This window comes from Oreochromis aureus, linkage group 17, assembly GCF_013358895.1.
Source record: "Oreochromis aureus strain Israel breed Guangdong linkage group 17, ZZ_aureus, whole genome shotgun sequence".
Classification (NCBI taxonomy): Eukaryota; Metazoa; Chordata; class Actinopteri; order Cichliformes; family Cichlidae; genus Oreochromis; species Oreochromis aureus.
In genome coordinates, this window is record NC_052958.1 from 33,301,989 (window position 1) to 33,326,863 (window position 24,875).

Below are 24,875 nucleotides of genomic sequence, written 5' to 3' on the forward strand. Positions count from 1 at the left end.
TTTAGTGTCGGACGGAAGGTATAAATAAGTCGTAAATAAGAATAACTTCAGTCCCGTCTTTGCTCGACCATGCGGAGATGTGTCATCATGGCTAATTTAACTGATGGAGTGGAAATACCGGCTGCACTTAAAGAAAACATTCAGCACAATTAAGTTGATTACTTGTAGATTTCAGCACCTGCTTCTTAACCACATCAAGCAATGACTCCCGAGTTTCAGCGCCAATACATTGATTATTAATGTGGTAAAACCATGTTAGTTTATTTAGGCGAGCGGGCCTCTGTGGATATACTTATGTGCCTATGTGTACATGAGTTCCTCTCTGAGTTTAGTCACAGTATTTCAGATGTCACAAAGAGGCAATATGTAACACTCACATACAGGAGTTTATAGCTCTCCAAGCTGTTGAAGCATTATGTCAGATGGCATCATGTTAGTTGGAGCAAAAGATGAGGAAGGTTCACAACTACGTCATAGGACTTGGTACTGTTTTGCCTGAGCCTCAGTTTTGGCATTGCTGTTACGCCAGTGGACTGATTCCACTTGAAGGGAAGATTTTAACTTAAGTCTGCATTTTAACAGCATGAAAGCATCCTTAAAGAAAGACAGACAGGCTGGTAGACCCTAAGAGGTGGCATTCAGTTAAACATGTCTCCTATTACAGGTTTGTAAAACACATGGCTGGTATAGAGCATACTTATAACCCTGCAGGCTAAGTCTGAAAGTAGAAACAGGATGAGGCTTTGGATCATTGTGTTGGAAAGCTGAGGGCAGCGCACTCTAACTGTATCTCTGCTGTATCTGCACAGGATAATGGACTTTGCGGTCCAGAACCGTCCCCCGTCACATAAACTCTTTGACATGACGACATGGGATAACGAATTACAGATATTGCTGATGTTGTTGTCAGTGCTTTCAACTAGTGTGAACTATCATGCCTGCAAGTGCAAGAGGCAACTGTATATGAGTGCTAATGTCATATTAGCACTCAGATGTGTTTGTGCAGAAAGATGATATTGTATCTTATAACAAATCTGTGCTGGGGGGAAGAGGTGATGATTATCATAGCAGCTTTTGTCTTGCTGAGTTGCAGTAAGAGAATCTAATGTTTGTGCCATCAGAGAAATTAATTCCATTTGTTCTTTAAGGTGGACCTTAGTTCATTCAAAAGACAATAGGCACAGCACTGAAAAGCTGGAGCTTCTTTTTTAGCTTTTGTTGTAGTGCAGAAAAGCCTGGTAAGCAGCAGGGGTACAGATGTGGAGGAATGCAGTGCATTTATGGTGGATGTGCGAGTGTGCATTTAACTGTGCACATGTAGCTTTAAGCACATGTGGTTGCATAACTCTTTGGTTCCATGAATTACTGATTTGCACTGAGGGCAAATGTGATAGAATAGAGTTTTTTGTTCATTTTAAACCTAATGGTGTGTTCACTTCTGAGGAAACAGCAATATCTCTGTGCAACTTTCTTGTTTCATCACTTTTATTTTAAATTGCTGGGGAACATGTAGCTGTTCTGAACTCATCTCAAATTGAGCTGTTGACAGCAATGCACAGCAATTTGACGTTTCTCTCCTGTGTCTGTTCCAGGGTCCCCCTGGTCCACATGGAAACCCAGGACAGCCTGGACCACCTGGACCCAAGGTGAGTGGTATTCTCCAATAGGAGAAGGAGTGGGGTGTATAAACAGCACTCTGTGAGAGTACCACACAGAGTTCTGGCTAGTACACTCCCTATGGGTGTAGAGAACGTCTCCTCACAGCCACATGGGGCACCACTGAACCCAACACACAGCCAGGGATGTTGTTCAGTTATGCTCCGCTTTCACACTCTTTCATTAAAAAGATCTAGCCATATGCTTTTAGTCACCCTGTTTTGTAAAGAAGTGGCTAAGTGCTGGTTTGTTTGAAAAGGACTTGTCACATTAGTGGGTTTTGATAACCATGTCGTCACTGCTCTAGTAGTTGGGGTGCTGAATCCATTGGCTGTGGCTATGGATAAGGAAATAGTGTGGGATGTAAATTAATCAGAAGCTCAGTGATCTGATTTCGCTGTTTTAGTCGACTTTTCAAAGTGTACTTTAGGAAACTACTGAAATGAGGAATTGGCTTTAACGCACCATCAGTGCATGTGGGTTATAGTGTAAAATGCATTGAGAAGACAGTTATACCGAAAAACTGTATAAATACACTCAACCTGCCATGTTTTTTTGTTTTTTTTTTAATTCTTATTGGCAATAGATCTAATCATGCTATTCATCAGTGCGGCGTCCTGCATTCATGCTGTCTTCTCCTGACAAGGCCACACACAGCGTTTCTTGACATAATGGCTAGTTCAGTTAGAGGCATGTCAAGAGTTTGTTTTTAAAGGATAGTTGTACACAGTTGTTAGATAGAGTCTGCGCTTTGCCTGTTTGAACATTAAATCAATCAAACACATCAGCAGTGATGCCACTAAGTGGCTGAGTTATCTGAGAAATCCTGCAAACTTATGGAAATTTACTCTTCCGTAGTTAAAGTTTTTACTATATAGCAAATGGCATCAATTATAGCGACTGACGTGTTGTTCCCTGAAGAGAAGAGAGCGTGTGCAAGAGGAATTAAACACAGCCAGATGTAGGCAAGCATGATAATAGCAGGCCAGTATATTGACACCGTGCACCAGGAGGAGACAAAGGCGGTTGTTTGTTTAAATGATACCCTTAGCTTAGATCGTTATTACCTTGGCTTTAACCACAGGGCATAATTGTGCCAGTCCTGGATCATTAACCATAGCACTGATTTCATATAAAAAGGGGGAAAAAAAATCTGACAGAAAGCATCACTGCTACGCTTTTTCCCCAGCTTAGGACCAAAAACATCAGTAAGGCTGAGCGAGAATGTGGGCAGCGCCATGCAGATGTTTGTGGTGGCGGTATTCCTTACTATCTACCCACAGAGTGGCTGCCAAGACCAAGCAATCAATCAACAAACACTCCCGCTACAGGAGTGAACCGAAGCATAAGTGGTTGTCCTACCCTTCCCTCCTTATCGCTGATTGCCAAACTTTCCGCCAAGCGAATGCCTCTTCACTTTGTTAGTACACGGAGAGAAGAATTTTATTTATGAGACTACCAAATGTTGTTTTTCTTCCTTGATTGTTGAAACAGCACAGAAAGGTGGATTTATTCTGTATCACCTCTGACCTTGCTGAGACGCTGAGATTTGGCTAAGGTCCACTGATCAGCTATTATGCAACGGCAGGCCACCTGCCGGCTTTCTGTTCTATCAGCGTTTACTCCCACACTCATGTGGAAAAATAAAAGAGTATCTAATACCATAGTGACCGGTCAGTGAGTCATTCTCAGCCCCTGAAACCCTTTGCGGAGGCAGGGAAGCGACTGAGAACCTCTTTGTCTCAGTTTTGGAAAACATCTCTTGTTGAAATGTGTTTTGTTTCTAGGACACTGGGAATATGGTTACTGACGCTGAGCCAATCTTACATTTTTGAAGCCTAATCTGTAATGTTATAAAGATAAGCCCTTAACCTGAAAAAGCCTGTCAGGCTGTCGACTTTATGCTCAGCCGACTGTTTTTTAAACAGGAAGGAACTGGTTTTATGGTATGGCAGGATTTCTGTTCTCTCACCCGCTTAGCCTTTGTATGCCTCATTGGGTGTCAGTCAAAACTACAGAAATATGATGCTGAAAAACACAGGCAGGTAATCTTTATTTGCAGTGAGAGTAGACGGATAAGAAAAATGTAAAAAATGGGATTTACCAAAATGTTTAAATGATTTTCTTTTCCTTCTGAACCAAGTTGTGATGAGTGGCACAACCATCATTTATGTGGCACTCATCAGTCTATTATTAGCAAACAATGAATACCAGTCACATTTAAATAGGTTACTTATGCAAAGAGAAGACTAAAATAAAGATATCATGTGTACAGAAGGGAACAATATTCAAAAAGACAATTGGAGGAAAAAAGCAAAACCTGAACTGTAACACACTCGAATTCACTTTGTGTTTTCCTTTTGATAAATTAGTACATTTTCACAAACGGATTCATGGAGAGGTACTTACGCAGTTGTGGTCAAAGGTTTACATCCAACAATTGTGGGAATGGATGTCGTGTTGTTTTTTGTTTTTTAAGTTCTTTTCCCAGGGTGGAATGACTGTACAAAATCTTGAAATTCTGGAAAAAAAAAATTGCTGCTCAAGTTTGAATTTATTTTGGATTTTCTGTAAAAAGTATAGCGGCACCCTCACTATTATTGGATTAAATGTGCCTTAGCAAGTTGCAGATTAACCAGATCCTTTTTGTAGCCATTAAGAAGTTGTGGCATAATCCTGGCTGGATATTTGACCACGTTTTTTTGCAGTAGTTGTTTTCATGGCACAGACTTGCTTTTAAGCACAGTCTACAAATGTTCAATAAGGTTGAGGCCAGGGCTGTAGGAAGGCCGTTCCACTGTGGACAAATCGCTCAAAGTTTGTGTCACCTAAAACATTTCTCTGGAAGGTATCTGCCTTCTCCATGTGGGCAGCAGCAAGTCTCAGTCATGCTTGAAGATGTCAGTCGCCTTTCAGTCTATTGCGATGTAAAACTCACTTCGCTGTGGACAGTGACACTGGTGTTCCAGGAGTTTCCAGTTCATAGCAGGGCTTGAGCTACCCTGAGGAGTTTTACTTGTGTACAATTGTTTGATTTTGGAATCTGCATTTCTTTAGAGATACTGCCAATAAGACTCTGGAATGACCTTCCTGATGCCCATTTCTGGTTGTTTTTGTTTGTAGGTTTCCAGTCATTGGAATAATCACACAATGCAATCAAACAGGTTCAATTCAGAATCAGTTTTCTTTTAGTCCCTCCTCTTACTCTCCGGTATAGTTCAGCTGCAGAAACATTCCTCAAAGTAAGCCATGACATAAATATAATGGAAAATTGTGACGTTAGAATGAAGCCACATTCCCTTTGAAACATTCCCTTTAGGTGCCTGTCTGTTCACCTCCACATTTCAGTACGTTTGTCTCTTCCCATGTGTAGAAGATACAAGAGTGAAAGTAAAAAAGAGGGTCTGTCACGCGTGTTCAGCTCATCATGCATGTAAAACACATTCGTTTAACTGTCACAAAATATATTTGACTCACTCATTTTCTTAGTATCCAAACCCAAATATTTTTTACAGTGTGCAAAATGTTGTATTGTATTGGCTGTTCCTCCTGCTTCACAGGAACAGCTAACTATTCCTCACCAGGACACTTTAGTGGTGACAACAGCAAGTTGGAATGTCAGATTAAGTATTGGCGCTAAAATAATGTGACAGTCTACTGGCATTGCATCTTTAAGGCTGTCTGCTGTCTGGAGAATATTATTTTTAGTTGAATCACAACAGAAAAGATGTTCTGACCTTAATCTGTTTCATACTGGGGAGGAAAGGCATGAGACCTCTGGCTGTTAATAAGCAATATTGCTGTTCTCTAGAAATCATCTATCTGGGGAGCCCTGCTTTGGCTGTGTGTTTGGAGTCGACTGTTTCTTTCACTTTAATAACCAAATAACTAAGTAAAACAGACTAAGAGCCACAGTATCTTTCGTCTTCATTAAACCCATCAAAGACTCACAGGTGATACGTGTCTATTATACGGATAGGTCTGTAAGTTTTTGGCTTTGCTTTTTCATACCACACAAAATGCTGCATGCGGACCAATGAAAAAAGGTGGTAATCAGCTCCTTCCTTCCTTCCTTCCTTCCTTCCTTCCTTCCTTCCTTCCTTCAGCTGATTTTCTGTTTTTAGGATCTAAAATTACTTTTAAATTTCCCAAATGTATCTAATGAGTCATTCTTTGTTATAAGCCTTTCCAGATGTCTTTTATATGAGATGAGCATCAACTTTAGCATCAGACTCACTCCTTTACCCCCAATATTGTTTTTCTGGTTGCCACCACTTAGCCTTTGGCTGACAGCTACCTTAAGGGTTCACATACATTTTTAACATACAGTGTAAATCGAGTAATCAAGCACTGCAGGCTGCATGTTATGCATGCTTTATTCTGCATACTTATTTTTGGACCTCTCAAAATCAGAATCTTTACGTATACTATTTTTGAGGTGTGGTTATATCTGGATGTGCGTGTCAGCAATAGATTATAAATACACTGAGTGTCTGACATTCTGACCTTGTGACCCTGTTTCTGTTCTAGGGTTCAAAGGGAGACCCTGGGCTGTCTCCAGGTCAGGCTCCACCGGGAGAGAAGGTGAGGAATCTGCCACTGGTCTCTGTGTCCGGCTCTCTGTCCCTCTGCTCTTTGCTATGTTTGTCTCATGATCTCACGAGTCATCACCGCCACCATTTCACTTACTGGCAGCTTTTGGTTTTTGATGTGGGATTCATTGTTTTTTTTGTAATGTTGTGAAATGATCCCAAAATGTTGACACAGTTCATACAGTAGAGTGAGTACTAAAGATTATTCAGCAAGCCGTGACAAGTCACAAAATACTAAACAGTTTTCATTCATGGATGATGAAAAACAGATTTTTCATTTAATTTTACGAGGTGTTTTCAGTATAAATTTGTTTTCAAGTGCTGCAACAATGACTTTGAGGGTATGGTTTTCTTTATCCCAATGAATTCATTCTACATTGACTTTAAAGCCCTTTTTTTATGCATTTCTGAGTCATTTTATTGTCACGGATTTATCTGACATCATCACGGCTGGCCTTTGCTTAGTCTATCATCATTTCTGTCTCATTTTCCTCTTCAAACATGATTACAGTAATGATATTCCTGAGAAGCACTGCTACATTTCTTGAACTGATTAAGATCCAAACGTTTCCATCTTCCCTCAAGTTTGAGGATCTTTGTATAGGAAAGAATCACAGCTCTCTTTAAATCCTCGCTGGGGTAGACAGATTCATGTGAACTTTCAGTTAAGACCAAAACTGTAGGGTTCATCCAGTATTAATTTCAAGTTCATTCTTAGTGCAGTGCTGTTATCACTCTTGTACCTCCATGAGACTTAAAAGATGTATGCAGCTCCGAGTGTTGTTTCACACTGCTCAAATTGAGTCAACAAAAGAAAGGCATGCTGGGAAGTCTTTAAAACACTGAGGAAACATTTTGGAAATACCAGGGAAATGTTTTTTGTTGCCCAGAAGCAAATTTAGGGTGAGCAGCACTGGGGTAGAGTCCATTTATGGGCATCTTGACAGTTTAGTGAAAATGAAAGTGAAGAAATTATGCAACAGGCTAGTCCATTTTGCAGAAACCTCTTTGCATCAATTCATAATAATACTCATTAGTCCGTATGGCCTTACATGCTGGTATTCATGCTTGACAACACTGGGGCATGCTCCTAATGACATGATGGGTGGTTTCCTGGGGATCTCCTCCCTGATCTGCATCAGGGCATCACTGAGCTCCTGACAGTCTGAGGTGGAACGTGGCGGCTTTGGATGGACTAAAACATAATTTCCCAGAGATGTTCTGTTGGATGTAGGTTAGGTGAGGCCAGGAACTGCCTGCATACTCTCACCAGATGAGGCTGAGCATTGTTGTGTACCAGGAGGAACCCATGGATGTCTCCAGGCTAGCACAAGGCTAACACAGAGACACAGACAATCATTCACACTCACATTCACGCCTAAAGCCAGTGTAGGATTGCCTGTTAACATAACCCATGCATGTCTTTGGACCATGAGAAGAAACTAAAGCACCTGAAGAGAAGAAAGCATTCAAATTGCGCACAGACCTCTGCACTACCATGCACTGTGAATATAAAAAATCGGGGTGTTACAATTAGAAAAAATGCTGGTTAAAATCTGTTAGCCAAGTTAATTTCTCATATGCACACTCAACTTCCCTTTATTTGTTTTTTAAAATCAAAATAAGAATATTTCGATCTCCTCTGTATCATTAAATCTGAATTTTCACTGTGTGGGCTTTTCTTGTAAAAGTGATGGAGGATTAATAAACAGATGCTTTACTGCTTGCTAATAATGTTTAGCAAGAAACAACTCAGCTGTCCAAATGATGAATCACAGTGTAATTTCCTTGTTTACTTTGCGCTGCTACCTCTTTTTGTGCATGTGTAAAGTCAAGTGTGCAGTATCGTAACTGAACTCAAACAAGTGTAAGCTGAGTCTTCTCTGAGCGAGCACAGGATTAAACCAAAAATGCTGCTCCCCTCTAAGATGGCCAAGCTCTTGACAACAGGACACAGTCAGATCCACGACAGAAAAAACAGATTTAACAAGTGGCAGCTGAGGTAGCACACAGAGGGATTAGCCGGCCACAGCCACAACTGGATGGAACAGGCACTATAAGATCCTTTTTATGAGACAGAACTCTATTCTGAGATGTAAGGAGAGCGATCATGTTCACATTGGTGTTAACTGATGCCTAATTTTATATCTAACTGGTCAAGCACTGCCTATTTTGCTTGCTCTGGCCACCCACATTTCTCATTTTAACCAGAAAAGCTACTTCCTTTTTCAACCATTGCATCACTTTCATGTAATATTCATTGGTGTAATGCTTTTATGAAGCTTTAGTATTGAGTTGAACACATTTTTGCTTATGGCATTTAGTAATGACGGTGCTTTCTTTTTCCTTTGTTTTATTAGGGTGATAGAGGACCTCCAGGTCGTCCTGGACCCAATGGATTTCCAGGCTTACTGGTAACATTTATTCTATAAAACTGCTTGTGGCTACCAATAAATGAGAGCATAAAAGACTTTCAATCTGTGAAAAAGTACATGTTTATGTACTGTACAATGTCATTTTGTTGTTTTATAATTCTTTAAAAAAAATCACTGGGACCACAACTTTTATCTTACTTTTACCATTTACTGTTTCCTTTTAATTCTTTGTATTGAGGTGAATCAGAGTGGCCCCTGTCATTACTGCTTGCCACAGTTCTCCGTCTACAGTCTGTGTGTCTTTATATTTTCATTGTAATCTAACAGAAAGAAATATATGAGCCCATCTTTTCTTGCTCATCTTCCTTTCCTACATCTTTACCTTACCATGTGAGGTCGATCCTGTTTCTTCCTCTTCTCAGTCTCAGTCAGAGCTTGAAACTGACTGTTAGGACGTAGTGCTGCTTTGCTCAAAGCTAAACCTGGCTTTTAAGGTTTAAGGTCAGAGGTCATCTTAAAGAGGAAAAGCACCTTTCCCTGGACCATGGGATCAATAGCATGGGCAATATTCCATTTCAATTCAATTCAGTTCAGCTTTATTTATACAGCGCCAAATCACAACAACAGTCGCCTCAAGGCGCTTTATATTGTAAGGTAGACCCTACAATCATACATTCAGAGAAAAAACCCAACAATCATATGACTCCCTATGAGCAAGCACCTTGGCGACAGTGGGAAGGAAAAACTCCCTTTTAACAGGAAAAAACCTCCAGCAGAACCAGGCTGAGGGAGGGGCGGGGACATCTGCTGCGACCGGTTGGGGTGAGAGAAGGAAGACAGGATAAAGACATGCTGTGGAAGAGAGAGAGAGAGAGAGAGATTAATAACAAGTATGATTCAATACAGAGAGGTCTATTAACACATGTTGAGTGAGAAAGATGACAGAAAAGGAAATGCTCAGTGCATCATGGGAATCCCCCAGCAGTCTACACCTATTGCAGCATAACTAAGGGAGGATTCAGGGTCACCTGGTCCAGCCCTAGATATACGCTTTAGCAAAAAGGAAAGTTTTAAGCCTAATCTTAAAAGTAGAGATAGTGTCTATCTCGCGAATCCAAACTGGAAGCTGGATTCTAGGAACAACAAGTAAACCTGCAGTGTGAGAGCGAAGTGCTCTAATGGGGTGATACGGTACTGCCTTGGGTACCAGACATCCACTGTCATGCCATGCTTTAAAACAGAGAATTTCATAGATGCAGTGACGGGTAAAATGAAAAGCATTATTGATACATAATTATCAACTGACAGCCTTAAATTCTCTTTAGGCTTTATAGTTTTACTTAAAGCCACACATCGCTGCTGTTGTGTTTGATTTTTCTTGGCATGAACCCATGAACACAGTAGATTTGTTCTGTTATAGTGGGTGGCCCTGCTCCTCACATGGCTGTGTCTACAGGTAGCTTCTTGATGAAATTCTGAATCTGGTTCCACATAGTTGGCCTTAACCTTGAATCCCAAGAGGCCACATCAGTGTTTGCAGTAGCTAAACTTAATACATCCAGCACACCCCCTGTGGCCCATCAGGTATTTTCAGAGGAAATTACTGGCCTATGCTCTTTAGCCCTGCGTGGGCCTTTTATTGGGCGTGAAGGTCATATGTCACAACCTCGGAAGTACATGACAGAGACACTGATACTGTTCAAGAAGCCCTCTTTCTTCCCCGAAAAAGACGCTGACCTGGCCCTGACCTTGTGTTTTGTAGCCGTAAACATCTGTTGTTGATAATCACGTCAAAAGGAAAAATAAAGCGCTTAAGAGGAGAATAGCTCTGATTTACTCAACAATAAATCCTGTTTAGCTTACAAAGAAAACGTGCTTACTTAACTAAATGCGGGATTTGGCTGTAGCCCAGGGCTGGCTTTGGACCAGAGTCACTAAACTGTTTCCTCAACCACTTTAATCACTTTCTGCAGAATGAAAATTTTTTGTGTTTTAATTGTATCACTTTGTTTTAAAACCACACAGAACTCAGAAATGTGCTGTGGATGTTTTTATAAACTGTCTTGATGTAAAATGGGACACAGACTGGTTAAAACTAGATGGCACAAACTGAAAGAAAACTGTTTGAGGAGCAAATTTCTGAAACAGAGATGTCACATGTAACAGATTTGTTATATATTGTTTTATCACACGTCCTTTGGCCAGTCCCAAAAAGTGTCCCTGCCCACAGACTTTCCCACAGAAACATGAAGCTCGAACCATTATTTTCACTGATACAAAACTGCATAATTTCCCATGTTTACACAGGACATACAAAGTCAGGATAAGGTTACTGACCCAGGTTTAAAGCATTATCTATGACTTTGGAAATTTTAAAGTAGTAACACAAAAACTGCCCACAGGAAATCCATAACATCTCTTATTATCCCACTGTTTTTTTCTTTACTTCATCAAAGTGATTAACTACCCTTCTTTTTTCTAGTTTTACTGTTGGCTCTTCTTGTTTAGTGCACTGCTTGGGGTTTGTCCAGTGGGGTGGTTGGTTAAACTCTTTGAACCTGACCCATACATTCATGGTTCCCAAGTATTGAATCCTGCTGAAGCTGGTAATCCCCTGACTTCATCCTCATGTTTTGTTTCAACACTCAACATGATATTTTGATTAGATTGACTGCTCTCTAATAGTTCACATTTGGCGTACATATTCTTAATTCAGCATTTAGCTTTTATGCCTTTTAATGCTGCTAGCAGGGCAGCTTAGTTACTCTTAGTTACCATTTTTCTTTCAGTTGAAATTTACTAAAAGTACTTGTTTCATTCTATTTTTTAAGGGTCCTAAAGGTTATCTGGGTCCACCTGGACCACCAGGAGAACAAGTAAGTAGTTATTTGTGTGCATGGTTTGTGCTACAGCATGCGTTACTTGACTAGTGTTAAAGTCAAGGTAGCTGGATTCTGGCTAGTACTTTGTCACAAAAATACAAATAGGAACTGGGTTGGTACACACATGCAAATGAACGAATGCCAAGATGTCTTGATGCATGCTCAATCATCCAGGTAAGTAAATCCCCAAAAGTTGATTCTGTTCATCTGGACGTAGCGTTTTCAGGGGAAATATTTAAAATGCTCAAAGATGAGTGTATGACAAGCCAGTTATGGTAGTCCTTCAGCTGTCCCCTATAGTAGCTGCTTCCTTTTATGGCTCTTTTTATCCTGCTTAAAACTCTTCACTTTCTCAAACAACGACAATAACAAGAATGAGTCACATAACAGTGAACAATGAGCTGAAGTAAAAGCCAGATTGAGATAGTCAGGGATGGGGTGTATTGGAGGGGTGCTGAAAGGTGCAGTTAGTAGACGGAGCTGTTCGGAATGAACAGTGCTTGTTTTATTCCTTAGCTGGCACTGCTACTAGAAGTCTGCGTTTCTCCCCTTTCACTTTATCCGTCCACCTAATCTCCCTATTCACTGTTCATTCTCTCGCTCTCCCTCTTTCTCTCTCGTCACTTTAGGGCATACCAGGACTTCCTGGGGAAGCTGGAGCTGCAGGTTACCCTGGCAGGCAGGTGCAGTGAAAAACACAAAAAAATTGTTTCTCCATCAATCCTTGCAGATTCCTTTATTGCTCTATCGAGAACTTTACTAAGAGAACACAGCCACAATAATGTACACTGCTTTCTGCTGACCTATGCACATCGCATGCTTTGTAGTCAACAAAGTCTCCCTGTTTTTCTTTGTAGGGCTCAGCCGGGCCACAAGGTAGCCCTGGGCCTAAAGGTGTTCGTGTAAGTATAAGGTGTTTTCTGCTATTTTTTTTCCCTTTAGTATTACTACATTGAACTCTTTCATTTCCTGAAAGGATTAGGACCAGAGTTTCAGGCTGGCTCCACAGTGACTGATCAGGATCTGACTTGTAGTTTTGACACGAGAATCTGCTTGTGGGGGCTGATCCCCACTCCAGGTTGGCACCAAGACGGCTGACTCGTTCTTCTTACTAAGGCTCAAGCCTCAGTGGGAAATGCCCCAAAATAGGAGAACAGAAGAAAGACAGTGGGTAGAAGAGGAACAGATGAAATCAGAAGGGGTCAAATGAGCTAGCTAGAGAATGGACTTAAGAGGAGCGTTGCGGTCCCAGGAAACAGGATAGCTAGGATCACAGTGTCGGACCGAAGCTGGCAGAGTGAGAAGGAGCCACAGAGGCAGACAATGTGCTGAAAAGAAAGATGTTTGAGCAATGAGGGAGGGTGGAAAGGGATGCAAAACCCCCCAAAAAACGGATGTCTCGGAAATACTGATTATGTTGTATGCTAACTGACATACAAACCTGAATGCAGCCAGTCTGAATTGTAGTACAAATACTATGCAGCTTTAGGGTTTTTGCTCGTATTTTGACAGTTTGGCTGCAAAAATGAGGCTAAAACCAACTTTTTAATTTCTTATGGCTCCAACAGATTTGTTTTTGGTGTATGTTAGCTTGCAAGGCAGGACCAATTATGATATCAGAACACTGTTAATGATTTAAAATCAGATTAAAGATCCTATTTGGGGTTTTTTTTTGTTATTGGTACAAAAATTAAATGGATCATTGGTCTCAGGTACTGATCCTGTTTGCATTTTTACTCACTGGAAAACTCCTCGAATTCACATTGTAACACTGATGAGGAACCTTTGTTCAGACTTTGCTGGTTACTGAACTACATTTACCTTGAACAAAGAAGAGTTTGGCCAGTGAAACCAGCCATTTCTCCCGTGTTTCCCTCAGGATGCATCAGGGCCACAGATGTTTTTGAAATCCAGAATTACATTTTAAAAGGATAAAAAAAAATCCCCTGACTGTGTCATCTATTTTTACCCAATTAGGCATTCTCATGGTTTGCAACATTACACTTTCATGTGGTGGCTCTGTACTCCAGACAAAGATGTTCAAGCTGTGACCGTCCTGATTGTTATCAACTGATTTCAGTGGCAAATCTTTTTTCTTGTGCTGCCATCAGCACAAAATAAATTATTCGTGTTAGCCAAGATGAGCGGACATGACCCACATCTGATACAGAGTGAGAAAAGTCAGATGCAGGAAAAGGAAATCTAGTCAGTTTCCAAAATAAAAGACTATGTGCAGCTCTGTCGCTGAAATATTATTAGTGCATTTGAAGGCATTTAAAGAACAGTGCACCAGACAGGCTACTATTCTTCTGCTGTCGTTATTTTATAATGACAAGTTAATATAAGCATAATATAATGCAGCACAGAATTTTTACTTTGTTGTGATGTTTTTCTCATTTTCAGGGTTTCATTGGGCCTCCGGGCGATGCTGGCCCACCCGGGCTGGAAGGGGAGAAAGTGAGTGATGTTTGTTCATTTCCAGTGCGCAATTTGTCAAAGTCTTTATAAACATGACACATTTCCCATCACAAAGTACTCTTTTTATTTACCTCTAATAAATCCGTGAATGTCTTATCTTTCACCTCCATTGATTTACTGTTTGTTTATACTTTTTTCCCCCATCATTAGGCTACAGAAAAAATTATTTTCCATTTAGGCAGTCAGTAATTACTGAACACATTGCTTCATTTTTGAGAGGTCAAAATCTGAAGAAAATCCTGGTGTTTGTAGTTTTGTTGTGGCTTTTGCACATTAGCTTGTTTTATGCCAAGAGAACTTTATTTAACGTGATGAAATGCATTGTTAAATCCTCACTTAAAGTAGGCTGTATTAAGAACCTGTGCGACTTTAATGGATAATTTAAGCATCTTATTTTATGGGTTTATTTTGTTTTATGGACTGGGGGGAGATTAGAAGAGCTGTGGTTACTTACGCTCATATCCTCTCTAATTCTCTTTCCAGTCATTTCAATTTCAGTCCAAAACTTGCGTGAGCAATCTAACTGCTTGTTTTTCTTTTCTAGGGCATACCTGGACCTGCTGGAAGACCTGGCCCCAAAGGAAGACATGTAATAATGAATCCATTTTGGTTTCTGCCATAGTTGACAGTTCCCTAAATCTATACCTTTGCCCATCACGTAGATGGTAAAAACTGATGCTGTCCAACTCATCAGGTATACAGTATGCCAGTATATAACAGTACTGCATATCCACACAGACCCCAGAAGCATCCAAAAGAGGGGCATTTGTATCCTGCTGTTGTGAATGTGCTAAAACAGCAGGAGGCGGGTTTGATAGGACATCGAGAGAAAAGAACAAAGAGGACTATTACACATGTACACATACGTACAATACAGTATTCAAGATATAGCAAATGACATGTATCCTGGCATAGGGTCTGCAAGTTTGTTCCAGGGTGGCCTTGAATAAAGTTACACTCAGAGACAGATGGAATGTCTAGGTTGGGCCCGCACACTGTGAAAAGTTAATGTTTTAAAAACAAGCCTTCGCTTCTCTGTATTGAAGTTGCCAAACGGGCAAAAAGCCCAGTGCCTGTTTTATTTAATTTTTTTTTTCTTGGAACAGTGATATCTGGCTAACACGCCGGCTAATCTTGCTCATTAAAAAATGTGCTTTTGCACATTATGTCCATGTGAACTTAATCTTGAATAATTAATTTGGGAAATTGCACGTTATATGCTACATGTAAAATAAATTAAAAAAAAAAAAGTTTGCTATGCCACGCGCAACAGAAAGCACAGAGCCATTATGGAGAAAGCAGAGGAAAAAACACTACTCTCTTACCTCTGTGAGGGTGCTACTCTCTGCAGATTGAGGGTAAAGTTAGAAATGGTAGTCCTGACTTTCTTGAATTAATTGCGGATGTATTTGCCCCGTAGGGTGTCATGGGCGATGCTGGGGAGAGGGGGCCTCCTGGTCCAGATGGAAATGAGGTGAGAACGCGTGCCCGCTTTTTGTTCAGTATGCCCAACACTTACTTCAGTCTTCCTCAAACTCTGGCTTCTTCTGTTTGTGCTGTCTCATTAGAGGCTGGACAGCTGGACAGTGTCTCATAATACTCAGCTGTAAAATGTACAGTTATATAAGTATTAATAATCCTAGCTTTACTGAGAGTTTTTTAGGGTTTTTTGTGATCAGATATATGATCAGACATAAATATGCTTTGTTATTCCTGTATTGTTTTGAGAGTGAGACAAATGTACTTACGATGTTCCTCCACAGGGCCCCGTTGGTGGGACTGGCATAAGTGGCTTTCCTGGTCTGAGGGTGAGTCTGTATTTTTTAGCAGCAGCATGTTTTGTTTGATTTAGATTTGTGAGTCCGTTTTTAGACCTGTTACTCACAAGGCTCAGTTTTTTCTCTGTGCTATTTTGTCTTATTCCACTTGTCTGTCTTAGTGCTTAGATTGGGATTGGCTCATGAGCCTCACGACTGACAGTAGTTAGGAATTTTCACGTCGCAAGCTGATTCTTGGTTAGATTCACCGTATCGTTTAATACTGGTTTTGTTTTCTTGATGGCAGTAGTGAACCTTTCTGTTGTTGTTCTCTTCCATTGTATGTCAAGATATGTGGAGCTGAGGTGACCTGAATGAAAGGCACAAAAACAATGGAATGAAATGAGATAACATACTTTTATTTAGGCAGGTATAAAAAGTCCCAAAGTTTAAAAAGTAAATAAAAAAGGACATGCAGAGAAATCAGAGATGCACATCAAAGAAAATGAACGGACATCTTGAGGCAAGTTTACAAATACTATCAGAAGTGCCCAGGGAAGACAGATGGGTGTGGACACAGGTGACGACATCTAACAATAGGTGACAACTAGACAAGGCAAGACAGGAAGTGAAAGCAGCACAAGGGAATAAAGGCTGACTTTCAAAGTAAAATAGGAAAAACATGTAAGCAAGGAGACTTCACACTAAAGCAGAGGCAGAAGAGACTGAAGGCGGAATGAGCAGAAAACCACTGAGGGGACTAAAGGCACTCTGATAAACTCAAAACAGAGGCCGAAACCCAAGAAAACACAATTCAAAACTACAACAATACAGGCCCACTGTAATACAATGGAATCAGGAATAGGAACTCAATAATTTGAAACAAGGATTATTCACAGAACACGGATTGAAGCTTTAAACCTAGAGAAACCCAGAGAACAAGAACAGCAAGGAAAACAAAGAGAAATCAAATGTTACTATTAAACACAGTTTCCCATAACATCAGACCCTGAGTCATGACACTGTAAATCTACCTCAACTATGGAGGTCATCTGATTGGTTCATTTCATTTATTTGTTTGTCCGCTAGATCACTCAAACAGGTATTGACATATTTGCATAAAAAGTGCACCAGAGGTGGGGCTTGGCCCAATTCACAAGTGATTAACTTCTGGAGATGATAAGGATCTGGATCCAGGAATCTTTGGAAGGATGTTTTACTTTTCTGAGCTCTTCTTCATCCAGGAAGTTAATTCATGCCTGATGTGGAGGAAATTTTCAGCTTTGGTGTCTCGTTCTGCTCTTGTTGTGTTTAATAGAGGCCAGGTGACTGTCAGTGGGTTTCTTTTTGTTCATGTATGTTCATGCTTTAGCCACTGGTAAGGCCATAAGTAAGGGACTCGTATAAATAGGATGTGAATGTGATGAGATTCACAAGTAAACATAGGCTTACATGTTAAAGAGAGCCAGACATCGGAAACCTTAGTGAAAGCGAAACTTACGACATGCAGACATGGTGTAGAGCAGGGATGTCGAACTCCAGGCCTCGAGGGCCGGTGTCCTGCAGGTTTTAGATATCACCCTGGATCAACACACCTGAATCAAATGATTAGCTCATTACCAGGCCTCTGGAGAACTTCAAGAAATGTTGAGGAGCTAATTTAGCCATTTAAATCAGCTGTGTTGGATCGAGGATACATCTAAAACCTGCAGGACACCGGCCCTCAAGGCCTGGAGTTCGACACCTGTGGTGTAGAGAATAAAGAGAATATATAGCTGCCTGCTTTTTTTTTTTTAGTCTAATATCAGGTTGAGTGTAGAGTACTGGAGCTGAGATTGTTGTTTGCTGTAAAGTGAATTACAATAAAGAGGTTAAAATACATTTAAATTAAGGAAAGACTGTCAGAGGTCTAAAGGAGAACAAGCTTTTTTCCATTACTGCAGAATGCAGTATTGTCTGGATTCATAGTTACTTCCAGATGTTCACGTCAGCCACCCTGATACAACTGTATACAGCACCTGTCCCGTGCTTTCAAGTGTCGTTTACACTGGTTTGCGTTCCTCGTATCTGGATTTATTGGGGATTTTTGAGGGGTCACTGAGTGGCGCTAGACACAGCTGGAGGAATGATTTCTCAGCATTCACCTCAGCTACTGGCTGTAAGTCACTGATCCTACTGAAACAGCCAGACAGGAAGTATGCACACACTATCTTCACATGTTTTGGTTTAAAAAAAAAAACCCAAACCCAATATCATACAGATTTTTAAATGTGCTATGCAAAAATAAATCGAGTTGCTTTTGATTATATCAGTTGTGCTAGCCATGGCACTTCAGCTGTGTTTAACTGATGACAGGTCTCATTCAGAGACCACAGATCACTTGGCGTAAAAAGAAAAGGATGTGACACGGATTTACACGCTTGCATGTGTGTGAGTGTGCTTTCCTTTCCTTTTTCCTTTCCTTTCCTTTCCTTTCCTTTCCTTTCCTTTCCTTTCCTTTCCTTTCCTTTCCTTTCCTGTGCCTATTTAAAATTAGCACAAAAAGTAAGGAAATTTGTGTTTTGTTGATTATTCCTTTGTTGCCAACAATGCTTCTTGGCAAGAAATAAGGGAAATAAACACGCTTTTCAACAGTATTCATTAACAAAGAAATACTTTTTTGAAGTTTGCACGAATTCCTACCAAAGAAAAACAGTAAATTACATTTCTGACCAAATTAAATCTAGGTGCCACCACGTTTTGTTCCTTCACAGTTGTATGTGACGCGCTGCGCTTCACTGTGTTCAGTGATGTTGATCATAAGCTCCGATGTGAACGCTTTAACACTTTCAGGTTGTGTGACGGAACAACCCGGAGCAACGTCAAACGCTACAGCACAAATGAAGTCAGTGATAAGATAGTTATTTGCAATTTATATACTTTTACTTTTACTCAAATGCAAAAAAGAAGGAGGGAACTGAATTATTAATAATTAAAGCTGATGCAGTTCTCAGACAAGTTACGGCCAGTGAGTACTTTTGAGTAATCATACTAGAGAGCCCAAATCCCCGCACCTCTTTAATCCAGCCTTTGATGTAATAAATCATATTTACTCAGTTTTCCAGCTGGGTGATTTTGACGCTGGACGAATCTCGCAAAGAACTTTAATTTGACATCTAAAACTCATTTTCACATCTCACTGTCAGTCACACCGTTGAGGCTCTCGTTGTGCTCACTCATTTATTTAAAAGCCTATTTCACATGGTTAGAACCTTTACTCGAGTAATCGCAGAGAGAACATAAACAGCAAGTGTTCGTTCTGGTATGCACTTGATGTCTCTGCCAGTGTGTGACTCAGCAAAATGTGATGCAGCCCGACACTTTTTCATAGCCTGAAAGAAAAACAGTAGGGCGAGATGGAGACCAGAGTAGTTGTAATAATACCCTTGTTTTTTTCTTTACAATTCTTCCACCATTTTTTTGTTGTTGTTTTTATATACTACCCGCATTTTTTTTTTTTTTTTTTTTAATTTATTTATTTTTTTTAGGAATGACTCTATTTACTCTCAAAATACTTGTGAATGTGTCCATGAAGGTAGCAATCAGCGATATTGAAGACAGACAGGAAATGATGGGCATTGCAGTTCAGTAGTTTGCACCAAAGTCATTTAGCTATACTGGACTTTGATTGTGTCAGGAACTAGATGCTTAAGGTTTTAGATTCATACCATCTCATCTATTCTTCTGCTATAGACTATAGCTAAAGTTACATTGGAGTTACAGTGAAATTAGCTATTGGTATATGTCTCATTGCAGTAGCAAGTAATAACAGCTGTCTACACATAAACTACGTGGTGAAAAAAGGGACACCTACACGTTACACCTACAGGAGCTACTTGATCACAGAGACCCAAAGGTCTTTCTCATAATTAATTGCTTTAACGGCATAAGCACATAAGCTACCAGAGGAGGTCCAACCCTTTTTTTGGTATGTAGCCAATCGGATTTGGTGTGTGGCTAACAGAGGTACATGCTGTTTGTGGCCAAGTCTAAATTAAAATGCACTAAATCTTGTCTGGATCTGAATCGGAGGCATTTGAAGTGGTGCGCTTAAATGGGATTATGATGTCCTGGGTGTAGAAACATTTCTCTGTCTAATTGGACTTTCTGAGGCTACAACGGTTGTGTTGAAACGTGATGTACAGGAATGCAGCAATCTGGATTTGATTGAGCCTCGAACCAGTTGTCTTCCCTGTGTAGCGAGCAGATAGCGGTTTGGATGATTATTTAACCACCTGGCAGACAGGCTTCATCTTGACAGCAGTTTCAGGAAACTGGGATGTTGTTGATGTTCATGTACCCCGTCGTTTCAGCTGGGCCAGTGGACTCTGGAGTTTTTGGGTGGGGGCAATGGGGGAGCATTTTCTATCTGTGCTTTTCCCCTTCTTTCAGTGCATCATTTTTCATGTGTTCACTGTTGAAAGCCTCTTTTGATGGAAGGCATGTGATTTGTGTGTGTCCTCCTGCGGTACCACAGCGGAGCCTCAGCATCAAACACTGACCTTAAGGGGTCCAGATGGACTTATAGTTTAAGCCACATGTCTTTGATGATGCAACATAGACAATATTCTGTAATCCTTATTACTGATTTTGTGCATATTGGTCAGACGACACATTGATTGTTTTTAGTGGTTGTTTCTTTAATTCTTTTAGGTTTGTTTTTCAGTAACATTATTACTCTCAGGCCTTTTCTGCAGACGAGTGGTGCAAAATTCTGGATTTTATTTTGGTTTTGTATCCATCTGCATTCACTATGCTTTTGTTGGTTGCATCAGACATTGCTGCTACAGAGCAAATATGGTATTGATTCCACTATATTTAGGCCTAGAGGGAAAAAAAAACGAGTAACTTGTAACTGCTGTGTCTGTGGGAATAGTATAGTACGTATGCTCTCACACGTACTTGGGCATACACAAATTGTTGTCATCACATCAGTGCTTCTGACCATTACTGCAGACAGGGTGAAAGCTACCTGAGCAGCCTGTCTGCTGTTTGGTCCAGCCACACTTTCTGGCCAGTCTCCCCTCACCTCTGTCAATTAGAGTGGATTGACTGTTGGGGTCTGGCAACCCAAACCGTTGCAAAACAACTGGATACTCTGCCAACACTGCTTATGTTTCTCATAGGGTTGTGGCAAACAGGAATGTGCTGCATGTCAAAACAATGTCAACAATGGATCAGAAATATTTTGTGCAAAAATGTCATTCACTATCAGACAACAACAATGGACTCGTATTACAAGTACTACATGTGTGTGTATTTGTGATACATATACATAAATTCCACTGTGTCCTTCTCTTCGCAGGGAGACCCAGGGCCCGAGGGACCACGAGGACTGCCTGGTATGGTGGGACCTCAGGTGGGCCTGATTTTTGCTTCTACCAATGTTTTACATCTTAGGAGAATCCTAAGTGATTACATTTTAAACTCTTCCTTCCTTTTGTTCCACTCTCTCTGCGACAGGGCCCAACAGGACGAGCCGGCCTGCCTGGATTGAAAGGTGATAAGGTGATCTAAATATTTATATTATTGCAGTGCATCTGTGTGTAATGTGTGACTTGGACGTACTATATGAGATCCTTGTGACATTTTGCTAACACATCCAGCAAACTCAGTGCTATGTATTAGTGTTTAATCATTTTTTCATATTAAACACTGATATTGCTTCAGTGGTTCTTTACAGACTCTTCATTTGCTTTCACGACATTGAACTCAACCTATCAAACTGAATTTCGATAGTGCTGGTGCATTAAACAGCCTCTGTGTAGTCTGTGCCGTTCTTTTGTCTGTGGTTTCTTCAGATCATTGCGGCAATGCGGTGTTGTGTTATATCTCTGTTTGATACTATGAAATCTAGGGTGAAACCGGACAAAGGGGCGAGCCAGGAGAGATGGGGTACCAGGGGGATAAGGTAAGTGTCCTTACAAAAGCATAGCACGCCATGTGACCGTGCAACGTGTGTATCTGCTATTACCAGTAGGTTCTACCTGTGTTTGCTCCATTACGGTACATAGAGATTGATTTAAAAAAACAAGAAAAGTCAACAACATACTCTGTAAAATCAACTCAAAAATGGTGTGTGTTTGTCTTTCAGGGTGCTGCTGGTGCACCTGGTCTTCCTGGGCCCAGAGGGAAACCAGGGCCACCGGTATGTCTGTGTGAGTGTGTCTGAGTGGGCAAAGTTACTCATGCTTGGAACATGTATTTGCATGTTCGTGGATGTTTTGCCATGTTTTTTTAATCATACTCAGAAAACATTACTTTTATCTTAGATTTTCTGGGTGGGGAGATTCAGTGATAGGAGATAAATGCGAAATTAATGTCTTTAAACAGCTCTGGGTTTGCTTATCAGCACAAGCAACCATTAGGGCAAATTAATCTCTTTTAAGATAAAACATTACAAACTCCCTGCAGGATGATATCTAAACAAGTCACGTAATGAGAATAATGACATTGTTAGCCCAGTGTAAAGAGGAAAGAAAAGACAAAAAGCTAACATGTAGTTAGCAGTCTACATGATTAAAGGGTTTTTGTTATTTCCTGTCATATGTATACTGTTACAGTGCTGGATAATTATATTAAACACAGCCAGTGCCAAATAAAGAGGTTAGCATGTGTAAACGTAATCCCTGTGAGTCAAAGGCTGAGGCTCAATCTTTGGTTCCAGGTGGGTTTTTTTCCTGCTCTTGTCTCTTGCCAGCCAATCAGAGATAAGTTGTGGTTTCAGCAAACTGCTTCATCTATGACTTACTAAGAACTGTTACTGAAGCGATTAGAGCCATTATTCCACACCAAACCCAGACTGGTGCCCAGCTGTCTGTAATATTAGTGTGTTAACATAATGGCAGGAAAGCTGCACAAGTTAAACAGCTATCTGTGGAGAATCAAAGCAAAGAAATAAACATTTGAGATGGACGAGTGACAGAAACTGCTTGGAAAATCTTTTGTCAACCACAGATTAGCAAGTATGAAGTAACATTGTTACCCTTTATTGGCTAATTTTTATTTATTTATGATCTTCTTTTCTTTTCTTTTTTTTACCCTGTCCTGTCCAAACATTGTAGCAAGCAGAATCATGATCTGAATGCTTTAGACTCTCTGTAGGATCCCCTTGGTGATCTGATATTTGAATACATCATCAAAGTGGTGCCAGTGACTTATTTCAGGATTATATCAGCACAACACAAGAGGAGCAAATTGTTCATGTCTTTCTTCTCTTTTCGTCAGGGTAAAATTGGAGAAATGGGTGTGCCTGGACCACCTGGGCCTCCAGGACCAGAGGTAGGGCATACATGTTTGTGCATATTTTTTCATCATACTTTTCTGACAGATGCTTAACAAATGTATTTCCTCATATGTGGAGTCCCCCAGCACTCAATTCTTGGACCAATTTTGTTTTCTTTATACATGTTACTTAATAGTTTCAAAGGAATCTCCTACCATTGCTATACAGATGACACACAGTTGTACATTTCTGTTAAGCCCAAAAACCTTAACAGCATCTCCCGTCTCAGTGAGTGCTTCTCTGCCATTTCTAAGTGGATGTATTCAAATTTCGTCCGTCTCAATCCTGGTAAAACAGGTTCTTGTGTTCGGCCCTGACAGTTTCTCTAAGGAGATCAGTCAGCAACATCAGAAATCTGCACAGAACCTTGGCATCATCTTTGAATCTCAAAACTCATCCAGTCATGTTTCTTTCATTTAAGAAATGTTGCAAAAATCAAACTTACTGTAATTCATTCTTTTATCTAGAGCTTTTAATATGCACTTTAATTTTCTCCCACCTATTACTGTCAGTCACTTGCATCTCTCAGTCCTCCATAGCTCCTCTCCAGATGGTGCAGAACACAGCAGCAAGGATGCTAACAAAAGCTAGCTGACGCTCACCAATCACACCTATTATTGCTTCTGTTTGCTGGGTCCAAGTGAAATTCAGAATCCACCTTAACGTCACATTATTAACATATAAAGCTCTATATTGACTGGCTCTTGCTTATATCAGAGCGACTGACCTCTTATTTTTATAGGTTAGCTTTCCCTTCATATTTTCCCATTTATGTATCTGTATGTTGGAACATGTATACTTATGTTTAGCTTTTATTCAAACTGTGACACAGTAACAATGTGTTTTGAAAAGTATTGTACAAATAAATTATTATTATTAATATTTCTTGTGCTTGCATGAAATGAAGAGTCAGAGGCAGCTACTGTTAAAAACATGAGCTTCACTGAGGCCAGTATTCAGCAGTCCAGTATAAATCTGGTATGAGAAGGTCAGAGTAAAATGTTTCCGCTTTTCTCTTCTTAAAATACTGACTGTAGTATATGACAGCATTTCTTTTTACTGTATTTTGGCTCAGTGTAGTCTGCTGACTAAAGTAAAGATGGATTGAGAGCCAGCCTGAACACAGATACAGCTACTTTCCTAACAGAGTGTGTAATGTGATGGGCACGTTGCCAAGACAGTGCTTCTTTTATGGCTGCTCCAAGTCAAACTTATGATAATGCAAAGACAAAGACGGCATAGGGGGATAAAGTAGCAGGTAGCAGATATAGGATTTAAGCTGAATGCATGTGGCTGTAAAATAAGTATTTCCATTCACAGTGCATTTACTGCAAATGCTGGCTCACCTTAGATTCGACGGGATTGTCATGGGCGTTATTCCGTTTGTTTTCACACCAAATTATCTATGAATTTAGAAGATAATGAACAAATTAATATAAATCTTAAAACAGAAACAGATGACTTCACAGAGCCTTATACTGTTGCTCATATTAGGTACATGTATTTGGATGTTTTGCTATGCTTTTGTTCCTTTATTGGGCTCAGTTTATTTATTCATACTCAGAAAACATTACCTTTATCATTCATAATCCCTATAATTGCTAAAAATTGTAATTTGATGTTGATTTGAATGATTATAATTAGCTATAGACGCTCTGACTAATAGAGACTGAATTGTTTCTTTGTCATGGAAGAGACAAGTAATTATTTTACGTTCTTTAATTTTTAAGTCAGTAATCGACTTGCTTTGCTTAAAACGTTTTGGGGGTTTTTCTGGATAAATGTATTAGTAGTAGTTCCATTAAAAGCCT

At 40.2% G+C, this 24,875-nt stretch overlaps 1 protein-coding gene across 2 annotated transcripts in view; it reads left to right on the forward strand.

Annotated features, from left to right (window-relative positions):
- The window catches only part of LOC116336354 (collagen alpha-1(XXIV) chain), an 85,975-nt gene that overhangs the window by 22,018 nt on the left and 39,082 nt on the right, over nucleotides 1–24,875 (forward strand). For both annotated transcript variants that reach the window (XM_039600987.1, XM_031760211.2), the window contains exons 5-19: nucleotides 1,593–1,646; nucleotides 6,187–6,240; nucleotides 8,609–8,662; nucleotides 11,455–11,499; nucleotides 12,135–12,188; nucleotides 12,363–12,407; nucleotides 13,909–13,962; nucleotides 14,528–14,572; nucleotides 15,404–15,457; nucleotides 15,747–15,791; nucleotides 21,085–21,138; nucleotides 21,243–21,287; nucleotides 21,637–21,690; nucleotides 21,874–21,927; nucleotides 23,007–23,060. In XM_039600987.1, coding sequence (XP_039456921.1) covers nucleotides 1,593–1,646; nucleotides 6,187–6,240; nucleotides 8,609–8,662; nucleotides 11,455–11,499; nucleotides 12,135–12,188; nucleotides 12,363–12,407; nucleotides 13,909–13,962; nucleotides 14,528–14,572; nucleotides 15,404–15,457; nucleotides 15,747–15,791; nucleotides 21,085–21,138; nucleotides 21,243–21,287; nucleotides 21,637–21,690; nucleotides 21,874–21,927; nucleotides 23,007–23,060 — 765 coding nt within the window. The remainder of the gene's footprint in view (nucleotides 1–1,592; nucleotides 1,647–6,186; nucleotides 6,241–8,608; nucleotides 8,663–11,454; nucleotides 11,500–12,134; nucleotides 12,189–12,362; nucleotides 12,408–13,908; nucleotides 13,963–14,527; nucleotides 14,573–15,403; nucleotides 15,458–15,746; nucleotides 15,792–21,084; nucleotides 21,139–21,242; nucleotides 21,288–21,636; nucleotides 21,691–21,873; nucleotides 21,928–23,006; nucleotides 23,061–24,875) is intronic.